The sequence below is a fragment of the Ascaphus truei genome, chromosome 2 (assembly GCF_040206685.1).
Source record: "Ascaphus truei isolate aAscTru1 chromosome 2, aAscTru1.hap1, whole genome shotgun sequence".
In the NCBI taxonomy this organism is placed as follows: Eukaryota; Metazoa; Chordata; class Amphibia; order Anura; family Ascaphidae; genus Ascaphus; species Ascaphus truei.
Genome location: NC_134484.1, coordinates 379,088,113 through 379,109,189, shown reverse-complemented (window position 1 = coordinate 379,109,189; position 21,077 = coordinate 379,088,113). Strand labels below are relative to the sequence as shown.

Below are 21,077 nucleotides of genomic sequence, written 5' to 3'. Positions count from 1 at the left end.
CCCTCCCCCCCCCCGATCGCACACGCTGGCTCACCTGTCAGTCCTTGAAATCGCTCCTGACCGGGCAGGCGAGCCTCAGCGTCAGCGCGGAGGAGCACGGGCTGAGGCTCTATGGACGCAGCCTTTAACACAACTAAAAGGAAAACATGGAGCATTGCACCACAACATACTTTTTACATTGATGCATTGCCCACAAAATGTCATTTCAAAATGCAAATTAAATATAAATGTACTAGTTTTGGAAAGTCGAGCTGTTATTCACAAACCCCTTCTGTCCTCTGGTATTGTATCTGATATATCTGATAACACCATGCAATTAGCCATCTAATTTAGTCTGCTTTATGTACCTATTAGTTTGTATTAGTTTATGCTTCTTTTTTATTGACTTGGGTTCTTGGTATTGTTCACTGAAGTGTACAGATTGCCCTTGTTCTCTAGTGAGAGATACGTGTATGTATGTATGTATGTATGTATGTATGTATTACCCTCACTTCTGCATTTGTATGACTGTATTTTTGGTAGGTGTATGACGCAGCAGTCAGATGGTTGAAATATGATGAGCCAAACCGCCAGCCATACATGGTCGACATTCTCGCTAAAGTCCGGTTTCCGCTCATTTCCAAGAACTTTCTAAGCAAAACTGTGCAAGCTGAGCCTCTGATACAGGACAACCCAGAATGCCTAAAGATGGTGATAAGTAAGTGAAGGCATTTGTCCACATGCCATGTATATTGGAGTGTAAAAACATTTGGGGAACTTGTCTTTTATTTCCCTATACAGACATTTGTGGACTTTGGGTGTAATACTTGGTCTTTAGTCTGCTATCACCAGGCTACCATCTTCATGGAAGTGAGATCCATTAAAAGAGTTCACACATGTTTAAAAGAAGTATACGTGAACACATGTCCTTGCACAAATGCTCCAGCTCCCTCTTCCTGCTGCTCTATATTCAGTGATACATGGTATCCCCCTGTCACTGACTATAGTGAATATATCCCTCTTGCGTTTAGCTTGGGGGCTTCAATTTATGTCTTGTAACCTCCAATTAACTGTTAGAACTTATCAGGTAATAGTTAAATGGATGTAATATTATAATTTATGTTTCTTGCAATCTATTTAGCTAGGAACCTAAAACAGTTCTGTTACAGGTAGGTGGTTCTGTGTTGACTATCTCTGCTTGTAATACTGGTTCATCTTCCTCTTGTGTTCATTTTTTGCTTTTCATTTGATGAGGCAGGGCACAGATTTCTGCTAATAAGAAACATGATAGCACCTAAATTATCTTTATTGCACCAATATATTCAATACGGTGCTAAAATCAGAAAAAAAAGACAATATGCAAATATCTGTTTATAGCGTCACCAACACATCACTTCAGTTTGAAAGACTATACGTGTTATTTCAGAACAGGAGTGGCCAACCTTCCTTTTTTTTCTCTCAGGCGTGCCAATAAATGGGCACAAATGTTTTGGCAGGCCACTGTTCTACCTCCCCTCGTACTCCCCCCCCCCCCCTTTCTTACTCAATTCTCCCTCCCCCGTCCCCATCTAAGAATTTTAACTTGAGAGGTGGGGGGAGTTGAGAAGATTACTGCCCCATTTAAAGTTCAGTTTTATTCATGGATAATATGTGAGATAGTAGGAGGGGATATTACAGTGTGCAGTGATGGATACGCGTTGACAGGATCCTGTTACTAAACGGTGTACCTGTTTTTGTTCGCTTCCATTTGGAATGACATGCCAGTGCTGATTCTTTCCCCTCGCAGGCGGGATGCGCTATCACCTGCTCTCTCCAGAAGACAGAGAAGAACTCGTAGATGGCACCAGACCACGTCGAAAAAAACATGATTATCGGATTGCTTTGTTCGGGGGGTCACAGCCCCAGTCCTGTAGATACTTTAATCCAAAGGTAAATTAACCTCAAATGCAGATGTTTTAATCAGCAATTATCAGTAATCAGTCCACAATATGTCTCTAGTTTGGTGAAGATGGCGCATGTACTTGTTTCAACACTGCGAAAAAAGTTGAGACAATATTGGGCACTGACCGTTTGTCTTTATTTTCACAGGATTATAACTGGACTGACATTCGATGTCCCTTTGAGAAACGTAGAGATGCGGCTTGTGTGTTTTGGGACAACGTGGTATATATTTTGGGTGGTTCGCAGCTATTTCCGATAAAGAGGATGGATTGTTACAATGTGGTGAAGGACTCCTGGTACTCTAAACTGGGGCCTCCTACACCCCGAGACAGCCTAGCTGCCTGTGCCGCAGAGGGCAAGATCTACACGTCGGGGGGCTCCGAAGTGGGTGAGATACCTGTTTATTTCCCCCATAAATAATAGGGAGCCAAGAAACTTTATGGGTTACCAAAGTCATTAGGGTGTTCTAGGATTCACATCAATAAGGGTGCAGGATATGTCTGCAGCTGCGCCCCTCAGAATAAAATGGACAGCCCTTCGTAATTACCACAGACCAGGTTAAAGCAATTCATGAGGCAGTACTTCGAGGTGGCATTGCTGCTTTACAAATATAATTTTGTCACGTCAATTCAGAAAAAAAATTTAAAGGCATGTTTAATAGTAGAAATGAAAGGGTAACTGTAACCCACTGGTTTCCAACCTGGTGGGAGGGGAGTTTACGTTTGGGCAACAGGTTGCCCAATGTGTGTGTAGGCCTCTCCAGCGGTGTTAAAGAAGCCTAATGCAAAGCTTTTTTTCCCTCCCCTTTACTAGGAAATTCTGCTCTGTACTTGTTTGAGTGCTACGATACAAGGACGGAGAGCTGGCTAACAAAGCCCAGCATGCTGACCCAGCGCTGCAGCCACGGGATGGTGGAAGCCAACGGGCTCATCTATGTTTGTGGAGGAAGCTTGGGGAACAACGTCTCTGGCAGGGTATTAAACTGCTGCGAAGTGTATGATCCAGCGACAGAAACGTGCGTATGGCCAACACTAGACATGCTCATGACTGAGAATAAACTGAGAAGGGGCATTTCTGACAGGCCTTCAGGAAAACACAAATACATTGTGTTTTTTTTTTTTTTTAAGTTTCTGTGACAAAGAAAACAAAATTCACAGCAAGTGAGGGGATAATGCTGTAAAAGTCAGCGTAAAAACTAATGTGGGCTGAGTAAGGGGGACTGCAGCTTTACTCACATGGCAAGGGAAATAAAGTTAGTATTTATATAAACTACAATAAATAATCCTACTTTAAAGTGGCAGTTCCTCCTAGGACTAGTGTACTAATGGCAGTAATGTGTTTTAAGGGTTAATCTGGGTGATGCCTTTATAAAGCTGCAGTTCAAGCAATATCCTACATGTGTTTTTTTTTTGTTTTTTTAATAAATCAGTTCTGTACTATGAAAAAATAATTGTAGCATTAAAAAAAAATATATATATATATATATATATATATATATATATCAATATGTAAAGACATTTTTAGTGTATTATGTAACACATATTTTTTTGTTCCTATAGCAACCATTTACAAAGTCACATCCCCTTCCTCTTCTGAAACATGATCTTCCCCACAGAACTTTGCATCTTGGGTCCTCTTCTGCTGCACTGACAGCCATTTAATGAACCCCCAAGCCGAATCTTCGCCGATCGATCGCAGGAGAACGGATCGATTGGCAACTTAGCTAATTACTTATCATTGTGTAGTGGGTTTTAGTTATTTTTATTTTTATTTTATAAACGGCAGCTTGAACTGTTGCTTTAAGCTACATAATGTGACTCCTCTCCTGTAAGTATTTTTAGATGATGTTTTAGTTAGTTTGTAAAACTGTTAAAATGAATCTTGGGAGAGGTTTGAGCTATACTCCCTTTTGGGTGTTGTCACTTTGTGTATCAAGAGTTTACACAACCTTGGCTGCACCTGCTTTTATTGTGTCTTAATAGAGTGGGATAAGGTTAGAGGAAACACTTGATTGACGGACTAGCACTCTCCTATTCAGAGGCCACAAAGCACATGGTTTGTGCTTAATTTCCAGCTAAACAAAAGCAGACAAGTCTTTCATTTAAGAATTTATTTATTTATTTATAAAATATTTTACCAGGAAGTAATACATTGAGAGTTACCTCTCGTTTTCAAGTATGTCCTGGGCACAGAGTTAAGACAAATAATACATGGTTACAAATACAGTAACATAAATGAACAGGGTATATATACAAGACATTGTATGCACAGTTAAAGTATATATTTAAGAATGCTTACATTTGTAACTTTTTAGGTCGGCTACTAGGGATTCCAAAACAAACAGGAGCGCAACTTCTCTGGGTATAAAATGAAAAAAGAAACAAATAGTGCAATATGTTTCTAAATATGAAAAAAAATGCTTAAAATGTGCCAATACAGTCACAACTATGTAGTTTTCAAGCTTTTCAAAATGAGTGCTGCATACTCTGCGTTCTGTATGGTGTTCCAGATATACCTCAGAATATAAGTGGATCATTCACAGAGCAAAACATAATTTACTCTCAGTAGAAATCAGAAAATGAATGAAAAACTCTCACAAATGTGTTAAGGTTTAAAACGTATAAACATATGGTAGTGGTTGGGAGTAGCCGGCACGTCCTTTCCGACTCTTCACGCCGGAGTCCTAGACTCCCCACAGTCCCAGACCTCTCTCGGCGTCTCCTCGGTCTGGTTGCACAGACCTCGGCGAAGTGGATGACGTCACTTCCGATGTTGGTCTCCGTGCTCTCTCCTCTACATCTCCTTATCAGAAGCTCTCTACCAGCTTCCTCTGGGGCTCATACAAGGTTGCTCTTGAAATCCATATTTAAGCGTTTGTGCTCCGATGATATCATCAATTGATATCGTTTTAAAAACATCGTATGCCATGAAAATCAAATACGGACTATGACACATAGATGGAGAGTTTAAACAGGCACTCTCAGGAAGTCAAAATGATGTAAAAAGATTGTAGTCACAGATAAACATTTTGGTCCAAGTCTAGGACCTTTCAAGAATTGGACCGAAACGTTGATTTGTGAACTAAATCTTGTTTTATCAATTTGAGTTTCTAAGAGGGCTTGTTTTGTGTATCCACCACAGTGCACCCAGGTAGGATTGCCAATTGTTACGTTACGCGAGTACTCTCCTTTTCTGTAGTGTGTGTGTGTGTGTGTGTGTGTGTGTGTGTGTGTGTGTGTGTGTGTGTGTGTGTGTGTGTGTGTGTGTGTGTGTGTGTGTGTGCATTTCTTAACTATAAACCTCAAATACATACGTGGGGATATACAAATACAAAAACACATTGTATTATTAACAAGGTAATCTTAAATGGGACATACTAACATCAATTCTTCTATAACCTATTGTAATATATATTAAGACCGATTCCCTTATTTGGAAAGAGTTACAATGGTCCATTACATGATGAAAAAAGACAAATCGGTGATCAGATATCTAAAAAATATATACTAAATTAATATATGGTACACATGGATATATCCTTTCTTTGCTAGTCCCAAAAAAAGCTGTTTTTTTTTTGTTTTGTTTTTTTTAAACCTTCCAATAAAAGGTGGTTAATATTTGAAAACGAGAATGTATAAAAAATAAAATAAAAAAGTCTACCGTAAAAATTAAACGCAGAGAGAAGTCTGAGACTGAGCGGGGTCTAGGACTCTGGCGTGAAGTTAGAAAGGACGTGCCGACTTCTACCAACCGCTTGTGAGGTGTTTTTAATCCATTTTCTGATTTTATACTGAGCGTAACAAAAATGTTTTGCTCTGTGTATGTTCCGCTTATATTCGGAGGTATATCTGGAAGACCATACAGAACACAGAGTATGCAGCACTCATTTTGAAGAGCTTGAAAACTACCTACACTTGTGAGTGTATTGTCAAATTTTTACTTTTTTCTGTATTTATTAACCTATTGCACTATTTGTTTTATCCTTTTATACCCTGTGAGAAGTTGCGCTCCTGTTTGTTTTTGTAATCACTACTGGGACTTTTTGGAAAGTCCTTTTTGTGGATCAGTATTTCCCTGGAGGGTGGTATTATTTTATAAGAATTTTTTCTTAGGAAAAGATCTTCCATGTATCTTGTCAAACAATTGTTTTTAAAAAAAAATTATTTGACTATTGTGTGAAGTCTTTAGCGCTGGAATTTTTTATTTGTTCACTCGGCTACTAGGAATTAGCACCTTTTTTAAATAAGGGAAGGGCATTGATATCCTCCTAGTCCATATTCTAGCACCATTCTTAATATCATAATCACTACATGGAGTTTCTTGTTGATAAAGAATACAACAAAATAGTAGAGCTCGGTTCCTGTGAGTTCCCACCCATGAAAAAGCCTGATTCGTTTCGTAGTGAAGGAACCTAATGTAGGAAAATGATTGAACAAGTAGAGGGAAGTCTTTCTCTCCACGCACAACTCTAAATCTGTTAAACAAATATGCTGAAAATAAATAGGCAGTACCAGTAATTTGAATATACAAAACTTAGGAGCATGATTAACAGAAGTAAAGTGCCAGAAACACTACCAGGGACGGCTCTTTCATTCTTTTGGACCTGGTTGCTTTGTGTCCTTGTACTGTAAGCTGGCATGATTATACAGAAGTTTGATCAGTGTGTGTATAGGTGTATACTAGATCTTAAATAGGGGACAGATATTTTATACACTGGAGAACATAAGTAAAGGTGAGATGGGAAAGTAGAGAGTTCATTACAGGTTTCTCTGGCTAGAATAGTTTCTTTTGCCCAATTGTGTTCGATCAAGGTGTACTTTTTGCATTTCAATGTTTAAATAGATCTCCAAGCATGCTCCATACTGTGACATATTTTGACTAAGATATACTGTCATTTGTTTTTTATTGTAACAGGATTTATTTCTTTTTAGGTGGACTGACCTGTGTCCCATGATAGAAGCTCGAAAAAACCATGGGTTGGTGTTCGTAAAAGACAAAATATTCGCTATTGGTGGCCAAAATGGCTTAGGTATTTAATATTTATCTATATATATTTATTATTTTTATCCACGCTGATTTATTTCAGTAACTTTTTTCAAATGACCTATTGTGTCCCTTCTTCAAAGCAAGGCAGCTGTGACACTAGAAGTTACTTTACTTTCTGACTTGTTTAGAAGTATTTTGCATCTCCCCGTTCTATTTACTTTCTCCTAAACAAATTGGAGGTTTTTACGTTTCGGTTTTCATCCCTGTCACTGACTGTGCTGAAGGCTGCAACCGAGCAGCTCTGCATCCCACACCTACAGCAATGAAGATGTGGCCTCCTATTCTTAACCAAAAAAAACACTCGATATATTCAGTTCAAAATAAAGTAAAATAAAATGTGATACAAATATTTACATGCCTAAAAAAAAAAACATATGAATAGTTTTATTTAAATAGCTCCAACAATGTACGCAGCACTTTGTGTATTTTGGGATTTATAATGGAGTAAGTGCAACACACATAAAAGAACATGAAAGGGAAGAGAATCTCAGCCCGGGAGAGCTTACAGTTAAGTGATTGTCTGATGTGTCTCAGCAGTGTTCCAGGCCAGGAGTGCGCAACTCTAGTACTCAGGACCCCCCTAACAGGTTATAAGAATATCCCAGCATCAGCACACGTGGCTCAATCAAGCAGTGGCTCAGTCTTTGACTGATACAGTATACAAATATATACATTGCATTCAAATTTACAATTAAAAAAAATGAATAACACACATTTTAAAATGAGTACATTATTTAGCAAAGATCCTACAGCAGGAATAGCTGTCGCTTTTTAATATTTATTATTGTCCGTACTCTGAGATATCAGTATTTTTTGAGTCTTTGAATTTTCTTTGGTGGCAGATAGAATATACTATCAATATGGCCATATAGAAAGCAAGGTACCAGGGTTCAACTCCTGGAGATGTCCCAACTCGAATGACGTTTAATAAAAACGAAATAATATAAAAACGCAAAGGGTATATTTAAAAAACCAAAAAAATGAACAAGGCATGTCAACATGCAAAAGAAAGATTGTGAACTACTGTTCTTGACAAACTAAATTTACACCATCTGTGCTACTTGGGCAGTGAACTACAAATGAAGCAATTGCCCCTATTTTTATTTCTTTTTAACAGAATCAGAATATAGATATTTACCTCTTTTTAAGCTTATTTTCCTGGCGCTTAAAAAATTGAATTGGTTTCTATCAAAACTTCACTCCCATTGGCCAATAAGAAGCCACAATGTAATCAGAGCATGACATGGCAGCTTCCTATTGGATTACCAGAGCAGCCATCTTTTAATGTTACTGTCATTTTACCGGGAATTGTGGGATTCCTGCTTTAAGACAGGAAAATCAGGTTTTTGTTTACTTGATAAACTGTATTTTGCCAGAGCAAGAAATAGTGTAATAGTATTTCATTCAAACAAATGATTGGGTTACATTTTGAGGACCATTTTTTTTGAGCTTTTCTCTTACCCCTTCTTTTTTTTTTTTTTTTTTAAATATATGCTAAATGCCTGCAATACATTCATCTGTTGTAACCCCTTCCCTGCCAGAGGGCTCTGTGGTGATGATATATTTCTTTGTGAGATTTTTTTTCAGGTGGCTTGGACAGTGTGGAGTATTATGATATCAAGATGAACGAATGGAAGATGGTCTCCCCGATGCCGTGGAAAGGTGTAACCGTGAAATGTGCAGCCGTGAGCTCTGTTATTTACGTTCTGGCCGGTTTCCAAGGCGTGGGCCGGTTAGGGCATATCCTGGAGTACAACACAGAAACAGACAAGTGGATAGCCAACTCTAAGGTCCGCGCTTTCCCAGTGACCAGCTGCCTAATCTGCGTGGTTGACACGTGTGGAGCAAATGAAGAAACACTGGAAACATGAAGGCTGGAGAACTAAAGATTGTACCACTCTTGTCAGACTGAAATAATGTGTTTGTCGTTTGTGTGAAACACATTTCTAGATTGGTGGTACCAGCTTGGTAACGCTCAGCTGCAGCTGGGCGAATGAGGAGGCATGTTCTCTTAAAGCACATCTGTGGAACGTGACACTGACGCTTCTCTAACTATTTTTACGTTGCTTTTTATTTTTATTGAGGAACTTGGAAATGGCGACGGTAAATCCATCATGCCAGTGTCGGGAGAAAAACATTGATGTAAACTTTTGTGGCAAGGCTCTCTACAGATGTTTACCATTGTGTGTTTCCTCAGCGCTGGTTCACAATTCTGCGTACATCGGTGCACTTTGGGTACTACTGAAACATTCTGTCCTTTTGTGCAAGTTCCACATGTATGCGCTATTGTACTTTCCAGGGTATGTTTTTCAGGCCTAAATCTGAAATGTTTTTAGCTACAAATTATGAAACAAATGTCACAGTAGGTTTTGCTTGATTGAACAGTTTAAGTTTATTGCAACCCCATTGCACGTTGCTTTGTGGCCTTGCTGGTTTAAATCGTTTGCGTAGTTTTTTTTTTTAGTTGTGCAATTGGTATTTGCAGATTTTTGTCTCTGGCACTGCAGACCTGTCCACAAGCTACAGGGGTGAATTCGGTAATTGGGCGTTATTGATTAAGCTGTGATAGTGCCGTTCGGGAACTACTGTCAATATGAGTTTCTGTGCAATAGTGCTCCGATTACCACTATTGCAACTTAGTAAATATACCCCCATTGTCTATTAGAGCATAATATTAGAGCGTAATATCCGTTATACCTCATGAAGATTACCACTTAAATTCAATCGTCATCTCCAATTGTTTATAGTGTGTAATGTTTCACCACAGTCGCCAGTGGCACAGGTCACAAGTGTACAATATTACTACATTGTTTCGGAAGGAAGGCAAGCTGAGTGAAAGCTGGCCTTACATTTACAGATCTGTGGTGGCTTTTTATCAAAATCGTCCTGCTTCAATACTAGCAGAAAACGAGCACCAGATACACATTTATTTTGTTAAATGGAGGCTGTCCCACTGTCCTGGAGTGAAAAGGCGACCAGCAAGGGCCATGTAATAGTGCACAGTAGAAGGGAATATTATTAAGCAGGCCCCTCGTCCTTCTGTGCTTCTTCTGCTTGGCATATTGTGGCCTCCTATGCCTGCCACCACTGTACCTGCTGAAGGGTAGTGCCTAGCAGAGGGCAGGGCATGTGTTGGACAGGTCATTTTAATTTGGTAGAGTTGGAAAAATTATTTGTGGTAATTGCAGTAAAAACTGGGTAAATACAATGTGATTTTCTATCCTCCTCACTATTTCTCACAGAATGACTTGCTCTGCAGTGAAGTATGTTAAACAGTAAATGGATTGTTAGATATGCACAAGTTCTTTTTCTGCATTGGGTCATTCCACCGGCGGCGCACTCGACCGCTTCTCACGAGCCCCTTACCTTCTTCCTGGCTGTCCCCGGTGACGCCTCGCTTCCTGGCTCACTGCGACGCGTCTGCCAGCAGGGGCTACAACAGGATTGTGATCCCGTGCGGCGATGCGTCACAAGGTGCGCCAGGGAGCCAATCAGAGAGGAGGGTCGCTCCTGCCCTGCGATTTGTGTTGGGGTGCTTCAGAGGAACAGCGTGGTTATTGTAGGGAGAGAGGGGGAAGGGGGGTTGTGTTTATCCATCTGCCACATGAGAGAGGAGAATCTCATTCCAAAGAAAACGCTCTAATGTTTATATATCAGGGAAGGAAAGACCCTTCTGGCAATACAGTGTTTCCTGTGCGGTAAAGTCACCTGCCCCCTAGTGAATAACACCCATAGCCACAAATGTTCTCCTTAGGAAAGACTGTTTTCATTAGGCAACTGAGTATATCACCTCTTTGCATGTTTGCTGTGTGAAAGGTTACCCTTTCCATGCCAGGGAAGCCTGCAATGCATTTTCTACATCATAGAGCTTCCATCTTTCTGTGAAACATGTTGGATATGTAGTGTGACCTAAATGCTAGGAGAGCATTAAGTTTATTTTGATCAGATCCATCAATCATGAAGCAATTTGTGCTCCAAATTCATGAACTGCTGCATTGTTGTTGTTCTTTGGTTTTCAGGTGGGACAGCTTTTCAAATGAGGCATAGCGAAAGAACCCCGAAAAATATTTTTTGTTCATTTAAAACTGGTCTTTACCATTTATCTAACATAAAAAAATGTACAATTCTTTATGATCTAGTTGATGTAATTTTTTTTATTTTTACTTTGGAAAGTGTTTGTGTTTCTTTGTAAATGGCAAGATGGTAACTTTTACATATGGAGGTGCCTAGAAAGCATTTCCGAACACAATGCCTGCCAATCCAGTATTGTACTGCAGGTAAGGATTAAGGGGGCCTTGTAGCAAGTTTGATATAGCCCTAAAATTGACAGCAAGGCTCATATGCAGTATTAAGAGACATTATGAACATGCATTTCACATTGCCAAAGTATGACGCTACTTTATCCCTATTTGCCCAGCACCTGTTTTCTGTTTTTTTATTTATTTTAACTGTTTTCTGCTGCAAAAATCTTCAGTGCGTCTCTCTTGGTGTCAATTTCAACACCGTGATGAGGGTCAAACGTAAGAAACATGGTTTACAGGCTGTTCTACAGAGGCTATCCGTGTTGGCAGTGCCAGCAAGACAATGAGACCCATATTTACCTAACTAAAGCCATAACACCCCTTTACATAACATTCATAAGGATGGGATCTCGTGTGTGTGAAATGGCTTGGAACTGCTTAGTAAATGTAACACTAAATCAGTTAATGGCACAGGTCTCTTTCTAACCCTTATTTACTGTTATATTGGTAATCTGGTCCCAGAAGGCCATTTTATCATAATTTTAAAGGTAAAAAAACGTCCATCGCCATAAAGTGCAGTAATGCATTACATAGCAATGCATTGTTGGAAGCAAAAAAGGGTTAATATAGTTAGTATTTTCAGTTTTTAAAGTCTCAGAAGCTTAACTTCAAACAGCGCAACATCAAATGTCATCGATGCATATGGCGAGACTGATCTAGGTTACTGTGCAACAATACAGCAAATCAATGCAAGTTACTGCAGGATTCTGGGACGATGTCCCATACCGGAGGTTAGTGAATCCCAGCTACACTGCTTTTGTAAGTGGCTCCAAAAAAAAAAATACTTTGTGGTGATTGCAGAGCTGCATTTGTACATTATGAAGCTGTGCTTTTAACTTCTCAATTTGGCAGTAGTTAATGATGCCTCAATTTTTTTTTATATATTTTTTTTTTTTTTTTTGCATCAATATTTGTCCAAACTGAATTGGATAATCTCAACGTGATCAGAATGAAACCGGAAACGTAAAAGAAATAGTGTATGTACAAACAAAGTCAACACGACTGCATCGGTAACAAATTCAATGATAAATGAGTTTAGACAGCATTGCATAACTCAAAGTAATTTTGACCGTAAAAGGTGCTGATTTGTATTTATTATTTAAATACTGCGCGTGCTTAATGGTTATTTTGAATCTCTGTTCTGTTAGAAGGCCATGCATGAGAATACACAACAGGAGAGAGGGGGATACTCAAGAAGAAATGAGCTGGTCATTTTCATTTCTGTTTTTAAGATCCTTAGTGATATTGTATTTTCTTCAGAAATCCTTCAGTGCAGTACTTTGTAAGCTAAGACATTACTGACTGTGCTTATACAATTGTCTTAATTTTCTGAATCACATTTTACTTTTTTTTTTTTTATCTTAATGTTGTGTTGCCTAATCTTAACTGTTTATAAGAATATGTTCTTACATTAAACTACTGTGTTGTCAAAAATAACAAATTTTTGTTCCTTTCTCTTCCAAGTTTTGGTTGGTGGAATTACTTCTGAGGTTTGTTTTATTGCTGTGAAATGTCGAGAGGTGTATGTTTTCAAGCAGTATTTTTTTTCAACAGGGGTTCCTAGGAACACGAGTTCCGCGGGCATCAATTCATAAAGGGTTTCCTGCTATTTTCAGGTCAATTGAAAATTTGTACCAAATACAATCAGATGCGCTATTAGAGAGGGTTGGGGTTCTGCAGAATTTAACAATATAATTAAAGGGTTCCATAACCAAAGTAGGCTGAAAAACACTGATCTAAATGTATACATATGTTACTCCATTTGGCAGCATAGGGATCAAAACACTTATCACACATGTCAACGCTATTATTTTATGCAAGTCTCATTGATTTGATGTCCATCACTGATTTTAACCTCGAGCAGTGTCAAAGCTCAGTGGAGTCTGTCTGTTAAACTTCTCTACACGTTCATTAATATGCATTTTTGTGGTCGAGTTCCCCCAACTCTCCCTTATTCAGGTCCTTGGAAGCTGACATCTGATATATTTAAGGTGCTGTCCCATCCAAAAACGGATTTCTTTTTAAGAACATGATCTATATATCACCCATTTTATGTATGTATATCTTTATTTATATAGTGCCATTAATGTACATAGCACTTCACAATAATACACGTGACAATCATATAACTAACAAAAAATACAAATAGCACGTAATGGGAAAAAGTGCTTCAGACATAGAAGTGACACTTGGGAAAAGGAGTCCCTGCTCCACAGCGCTCACAATCTAATCTCACATTTTAATTTTCTGTATTTTTCTTTCTTCTCGCTCACATAAGCCTGACGCTTTAGGAATTCTCTCCCCTCCATGTGTATGACCCAGGCCTTGTGAAACATGCACTTGATTGAAAATCACTTCTAGACGTGCATGTACACATGTGGAAGATGCGCAAGTGCATTTGTATCACAGGCAGCACTGCTAGATTTAGGCTGCGCTTATAGTGACAGCGTCGTGGCAAAACAAATTAATTGCCGCTGTCGTGTGCGCTTATAGTAAGCGCAACGCGACGGCTTGGTCGCGGTAAGTCATTTCTATTTGATTTTCCAGCGACCGTCACTATAAGCGTAGCCTTAAGTACCAGCGACATCAGGCAATGGTCGCTGGAAAAATTAAATTGAGATGACTGTCAGCGATCGCGACCAATGCGTCGCGCTTACTATAAGCGCATGCGACCGCGGCAATGCATTTGTTTTGATGCAATGTCGCTGTCACTATAAGCGCAGCCTAAACCGGGCTCTATTAGTTTTAGTTCAGGCGTGCTACAAACGAGACATTTCTTATATCAGATATTTAAACCGCCAAAAACTGAAATGTGTGAGACCAAAATGTTGTGTTAACCCCCTTTTGCGGCCAAAAGATCAGCAGCGCTCAGGAGCTGTCGGTCTTCTGGGAACACAAACACGTGATCACTGTGGTCACCAATCATGTGGCTGGGACCGGGCCCCATGAAGACGCTACTGGAGGGGGCTCCACTTCCAATTGGATCGGTAAACGCAATCTCCCCCTGGAAAATCTTGCCACGCATGCCCACTGTCTGCAATATGAGGAGTTGCAGAGCTGGGGCTGGATTCCTATCCCGGGAGGAGGGGCGCGCGACATGCCACTGTCACAACAAAATTCCGGGACAGCCCCACGTGGCCCAGCCAGGAGTCGGGGTGGGCGGCGTCGCGCTGACTAGACGTCATATAGTGGTGCGGTGTTATGGTCGCGTGGTGAGTGACGTCACTTCGCGGTACTATGGTGATCTGCAGCTTCTTCGCGCAGGGCCGTTGCCGGTTCGGGGACAAGTGCTGGAATGAACACCCGAGAGATGGCGGAGGGGGGCGGCACCAATACCAATACCACGCACATCAGCGGTACCAGCAGCAGCATCAACAGCAACCACCAGGTATACAGCCCCCCCCCCCCCCCGGGACAGTGTGTAGGTATACAGCCCCCCCTCCCGGGACAGTGTGTAGGTATACAGGCCCCCCCCCCCACCCCGGGACAGTGTGTAGGTATACAGCCCCCCCCCCCACCCCGGGACAGTGTGTAGGTATACAGCCCCCCCCCCCCCCCACCCCGGGACAGTGTGTAGGTATACAGCCCCCCCCCCCACCCCGGGACAGTGTGTAGGTATACAGCCCCCCCCCCCGCCTCCCCGGGACAGTGTGTAGGTATACAGCCCCCCCCCCCACCCCGGGACAGTGTGTAGGTATACAGCCCCCCCCCCCACCCCGGGACAGTGTGTAGGTATACAGCCCCCCCCCCCACCCCGGGACAGTGTGTAGGTATACAGCCCCCCCCCCCCGCCTCCCCGGGACAGTGTGTAGGTATACAGCCCCCCCCCCCCACCCCGGGACAGTGTGTAGGTATACAGCCCCCCCCCCCCCCCCCGGGACAGTGTGTAGGTATACAGCCCCCCCCCCCCCCCCCCGGGACAGTGTGTAGGTATACAGCCCCCCCCCCCCCGGGACAGTGTGTAGGTATACAGCCCCCCCCCGGGACAGTGTGTAAGTATACAGCCCCCCCCCCCCGGGACAGTGTGTAGGTATACAGCCCCCCCCCCCCCCGGGACAGTGTAGGTATACAGCCCCCCCCCCCCCGGGACAGTGTGTAGGTATACAGCCCCCCCTCCCCGGGACAGTGTGTAGGTATACAGCCCCCCCCCCCTCCCCGGGACAGTGTGTAGGTATACAGCCCCCCCCCCCTCCCCGGGACAGTGTGTAGGTATACAGCCCCACCCCCCCCCCCACCCCGGGACAGTGTGTAGGTATACAGCGCCCCCCCCCCACCCCGGGACAGTGTGTAGGTATACAGCGCCCCCCCCCCACCCCGGGACAGTGTGTAGGTATACAGCCCCCCCCCACCCCGGGACAGTGTGTAGGTATACAGCCCCACCCCGGGACAGTGTGTAGGTATACAGCCCCCCCCCCCCCGGGACAGTGTGTAGGTATACAGCCCCCCCCCGGGACAGTGTGTAGGTATACAGCCCCCCCCCCCACCCCGGGACAGTGTGTAGGTATACAGCCCCCCCCCCCCCACCCCGGGACAGTGTGTAGGTATACAGCCCCCCCCCCCCCCACCCCGGGACAGTGTGTAGGTATACAGCCCCCCCCCCCACCCCGGGACAGTGTGTAGGTATACAGCCCCCCCCCCACCCCGGGACAGTGTGTAGGTATACAGCCCCCCCCCCCACCCCGGGACAGTGTGTAGGTATACAGCCCCCCCCCCCCCACCCCAGGACAGTGTGTAGGTATACAGCCCCCCCCCCACCCCGGGACAGTGTGTAGGTATACAGCCCCCCCCCCCCCACCGGGACAGTGTGTAGGTATACAGCCCCCCCCCCCCACCCCGGGACAGTGTGTAGGTATACAGCCCCCCCCCCCCACCCCGGGACAGTGTGTAGGTATACAGCCCCCCCCCCCCCACCCCGGGACAGTGTGTAGGTATACAGCCCCCCCCCCCCCACCCCGGGACAGTGTGTAGGTATACAGCCCCCCCCCCCCACCCGGGACAGTGTGTAGGTATACAGCCCCCCCCCCCCCGGGACAGTGTGTAGGTATACAGCCCCCCCCCCCCCCACCCCGGGACAGTGTGTAGGTATACAGCCCCCCCCCCCCCACCCCGGGACAGTGTGTAGGTATACAGCCCCCCCCCCCACCCCGGGACAGTGTGTAGGTATACAGCCCCCCCCCCGGGACAGTGTGTAGGTATACAGCCCCCCCCCCCACCCCGGGACAGTGTGTAGGTATACAGCCCCCCCCCCCACCCCGGGACAGTGTGTAGGTATACAGCCCCCCCCCCCACCCCGGGACAGTGTGTAGGTATACAGCCCCCCCCCCCACCCCGGGACAGTGTGTAGGTATACAGCCCCCCCCCCCACCCCGGGACAGTGTGTAGGTATACAGCCCCCCCCCCCCCACCCCGGGACAGTGTGTAGGTATACAGCCCCCCCCCCCCACCCCGGGACAGTGTGTAGGTATACAGCCCCCCCCCCCCACCCCGGGACAGTGTGTAGGTATACAGCCCCCCCCCCACCCCGGGACAGTGTGTAGGTATACAGCCCCCCCCCCCCACCCCGGGACAGTGTGTAGGTATACAGCCCCCCCCCCCACCCCGGGACAGTGTGTAGGTATACAGCCCCCCCCCCCACCCCGGGACAGTGTGTAGGTATACAGCCCCCCCCCCCACCCCGGGACAGTGTGTAGGTATACAGCCCCCCCCCCACCCCGGGACAGTGTGTAGGTATACAGCCCCCCCCCCCACCCCGGGACAGTGTGTAGGTATACAGCCCCCACCCCGGGACAGTGTGTAGGTATACAGCCCCCCCCCCCACCCCGGGACAGTGTGTAGGTATACAGCCCCCCCCCCCACCCCGGGACAGTGTGTAGGTATACAGCCCCCCCCCCCACCCCGGGACAGTGTGTAGGTATACAGCCCCCCCCCCCACCCCGGGACAGTGTGTAGGTATACAGCCCCCCCCCCCACCCCGGGACAGTGTGTAGGTATACAGCCCCCCCCCCCCCCCGGGACAGTGTGTAGGTATACAGCCCCCCCCCCCACCCCGGGACAGTGTGTAGGTATACAGCCCCCCCCCCCCCACCCCGGGACAGTGTGTAGGTATACAGCCCCCCCCCCCCCACCCCGGGACAGTGTGTAGGTATACAGCCCCCCCCCCCCCCACCCCGGACAGTGTGTAGGTATACAGCCCCCCCCCACCCCGGGACAGTGTGTTGGTATACAGCCCCCCCCCCCCCACCCCGGGACAGTGTGTAGGTATACAGCCCCCCCCCCCCCACCCCGGGACAGTGTGTAGGTATACAGCCCCCCCCCCACCCCGGGACAGTGTGTAGGTATACAGCCCCCCCCCCCACCCCGGGACAGTGTGTAGGTATACAGCCCCCCCCCCCCACCCCGGGACAGTGTGTAGGTATACAGCCCCCCCCCCCACCCCGGGACAGTGTGTAGGCATACAGCCCCCACCCCGGGACAGTGTGTAGGTATACAGCCCCCCCCCCCACCCCGGGACAGTGTGTAGGTATACAGCCCCCCCCCCACCCCGGACAGTGTGTAGGTATACAGCCCCCCCCCCCACCCCGGGACAGTGTGTAGGTATACAGCCCCCCCCCCCCCACCCCGGGACAGTGTGTAGGTATACAGCCCCCCCCCCCCCGGGACAGTGTGTAGGTATACAGCCCCCCCCCCCCACCCCGGGACAGTGTGTAGGTATACAGCCCCCCCCCCCACCCCGGGACAGTGTGTAGGTATACAGCCCCCCCCCCCACCCCGGGACAGTGTGTAGGTATACAGCCCCCCCCCCCACCCGGGACAGTGTGTAGGTATACAGCCCCCCCCCACCCCGGGACAGTGTGTAGGTATACAGCCCCCCCCCCCCCACCCCGGGACAGTGTGTAGGTATACAGCCCCCCCCCCCCTACCCCGGGACAGTGTGTAGGTATACAGCCCCCCCCCCCACCCGGGACAGTGTGTAGGTATACAGCCCCCCCCCCACCCCGGGACAGTGTGTAGGTATACAGCCCCCCCCCCCCCACCCGGGACAGTGTGTAGGTATACAGCCCCCCCCCCCCCCACCCCGGGACAGTGTGTAGGTATACAGCCCCCCCCCCACCCGGGACAGTGTGTAGGTATACAGCCCCCCCCCCCACCCCGGGACAGTGTGTAGGTATACAGCCCCCCCCCCCACCCCGGGACAGTGTGTAGGTATACAGCCCCCCCCCCACCCCGGGACAGTGTGTAGGTATACAGCCCCCCCCCACCCCGGGACAGTGTGTAGGTATACAGCCCCCCCCCCCCACCCCGGGACAGTGTGTAGGTATACAGCCCCCCCCCCCCCCACCCCGGGACAGTGTGTAGGTATACAGACCCCCCCCCACCCCGGGACAGTGTGTAGGTATACAGCCCCCCCCCCCACCCCGGACAGTGTGTAGGTATACAGCCCCCCCCCCCCACCCCGGGACAGTGTGTAGGTATACAGCCCCCCCCCCCCACCCCGGGACAGTGTGTAGGTATACAGCCCCCCCCCCACCCCGGGACAGTGTGTAGGTAAACAGCCCCCCCCCCCACCCCGGGACAGTGTGTAGGTATACAGCCCCCCCTCCCCACCCCGGGACAGTGTGTAGGTATACAGCCCCCCCCCACCCCGGGACAGTGTGTAGGTATACAGCCCCCCCCCCCCCCGACCCCGGGACAGTGTGTAGGTATACAGCCCCCCCCCCCCCCGGGACAGTGTGTAGGTATACAGCCCCCCCCCCCCGGGACAGTGTGTAGGTATACAGCCCCCCCCCCCCACCCGGGACAGTGTGTAGGTATACAGCCCCCCCCCCCCCACCCCGGGACAGTGTGTAGGTATACAGCCCCCCCCCCCACCCCGGGACAGTGTGTAGGTATACAGCCCCCCCCCGACCCCCCCACCCCGGGACAGTGTGTAGGTATACAGATCCCCCCCCCCCCCCCCCGGGACAGTGTGTAGGTATACAGCCCCCCCCGGGACAGTGTAGGTATACAGCCCCCCCCTCCCCGGGACAGTGTGTAGGTATACAGCCCCCCCCGAGACAGTGTGTAGGTATACAGCCCCCCCCCCCCCCCCGGACAGTGTAGGTATACAGCCCCCCCCCCCCGGGACAGTGTAGGTATACAGCCCCCCCCCCCCCCCGGGACAGTGTGTAGGTATACAGCCCCCCCCCCCCCGGGACAGTGTAGGTATACAGCCCCCCCCCCCGGGACAGTGTGTAGGTATACAGCCCCCCCCCCCCCCCCAGGACAGAGTGTGTAGGTATACAGCCCCCCCCCCCGGGACAGTGTGTAGGTATACAGCCCCCCCCCCCCACCCGGGACAGTGTGTAGGTATACAGCCCCCACCCCCACCCCGGGACAGTGTGTAGGTATACAGCCCCCCCCCCCGGGACAGTGTGTAGGTATACAGCCCCCCCCCCCCCCCGGGACAGTGTGTAGGTATACAGCCCCCCCCCCCCCGGGACAGTGTGTAGGTATACAGCCCCCCCCGGGACAGTGTGTAGGTATACAGCCCCCCCCCCCGGGACAGGGTGTAGGTATACAGCCCCCCACCCCCCACCCCGGGACAGTGTGTAGGTATACAGCCCCCCCCCCACCCCGGGACAGTGTGTAGGTATACAGCCCCCCCCCCACCCCGGGACAGTGTGTAGGTATACAGCCCCCCCCCCCCCGGGACAGTGTGTAGGTATACAGCCCCCCCCGGGACAGTGTAGGTATACAGCCCCCCCCCCCGGGACAGTGTGTAGGTATACAGCCCCCCCCCCCCCCCCGGGACAGTGTGTAGGTATACAGCCCCCCTCCCGGGACAGTGTAGGTATACAGCCCCCCCCCCCGGGACAGTGTGTAGGTATACAGCCCCCCCCCTCGGGACATTGTGTAGGTATACAGCCCCCCCCCCCCCCGGGACAGTGTGTAGGTATACAGCCCCCCCCCCCCCGGGACAGTGTGTAGGTATACAGCCCCCCCCCGGGACAGTGTGTAGGTATACAGCCCGCCCCCCCCCCCCGGGACAGTGTGTAGGTATACAGCCCCCCCCCCGGGACAGTGTGTAGGTATACAGCCCCCCCCCCTGGGACAGTGTGTAGTATACAGCCCCCCGGGACAGTGTGTAGGTATACAGCCCCCCCCCCCCCCCGGGACAGTGTGTAGGTATACAGCCCCCCGGGACAGTGTGTAGGTATAAAGCCCCCCCCCCCCCCGGGACAGTGTGTAGGTATACAGCCCCCCCCCCCCCCCGGGACAGTGTGTAGGTATACAGCCCCCCCCCCGGACAGTGTGTAGGTATACAGCCCCCCCCCCCCCCGGGACAGTGTGTAGGTATACAGCCCCCCCCCCCCCGGGACAGTGTGCAGGTATACAGCCCCCCCCCCCCGGGACAGTGTGCAGATATAGTCTCTTTTTACTTATTCAGAGATAAGAAGGGGTTCACATATACAGTGGTTGAAGTGTAGGAAATACCGGAAGAGACCGCACATTTTTTTCCAGCTTAATGTACCCTGGCTAGTCTGTTTCTTTTTAAATTAAAATGTATTTACTTTAGAAACACTCACATTAATGTATACACGGTGCACACACACACACACACACACACACACACACACACACACACTGCACCGTGTGTGTGGTCAACCCTCGCAAGAGCAGACACAAGACAGCAATCAATGCCTACACGTCCTTCGCTCCCTCATGCAGTAGTTGCTAGCACTTGAAAATGCCGCCAGCCAGAGTGCAAGGATGCCAGGAACGCCAAATACACAGACACAAACGTGATGACGTCACCAGCCCTACGCGTTT

General features: G+C 48.1%; 2 protein-coding genes across 5 annotated transcripts in view; both read left to right on the top strand.

Annotated features, from left to right (window-relative positions):
• Positions 1-12,200, top strand: part of KLHL7 (kelch like family member 7) — a 33,237-nt gene extending 21,037 nt beyond the window's left edge. For 2 of the 4 annotated variants that reach the window (XM_075587132.1, XM_075587134.1), the window contains exons 6-11: positions 523-697; positions 1,766-1,908; positions 2,068-2,308; positions 2,734-2,935; positions 6,852-6,949; positions 8,542-12,200. In XM_075587132.1, coding sequence (XP_075443247.1) covers positions 523-697; positions 1,766-1,908; positions 2,068-2,308; positions 2,734-2,935; positions 6,852-6,949; positions 8,542-8,837 — 1,155 coding nt within the window. In that variant the 3' untranslated portion in view covers positions 8,838-12,200. Of the gene's footprint in view, positions 1-522; positions 698-1,765; positions 1,909-2,067; positions 2,309-2,733; positions 2,936-3,479; positions 3,748-6,851; positions 6,950-8,541 lie in introns of those variants that run through there. The other 2 variants (XR_012799259.1, XM_075587133.1) reach the window with 2 other exon arrangements.
• Positions 12,201-14,328: 2,128 nt separating this feature from the next.
• NUP42 (nucleoporin 42) overlaps positions 14,329-21,077 on the top strand; it is a 17,306-nt gene continuing 10,557 nt past the window's right edge. The window contains exon 1 of the mRNA XM_075587131.1: positions 14,329-14,655. Within this exon, the coding sequence (XP_075443246.1) occupies positions 14,505-14,655 (151 nt within the window). The 5' untranslated portion in view covers positions 14,329-14,504. The remainder of the gene's footprint in view (positions 14,656-21,077) is intronic.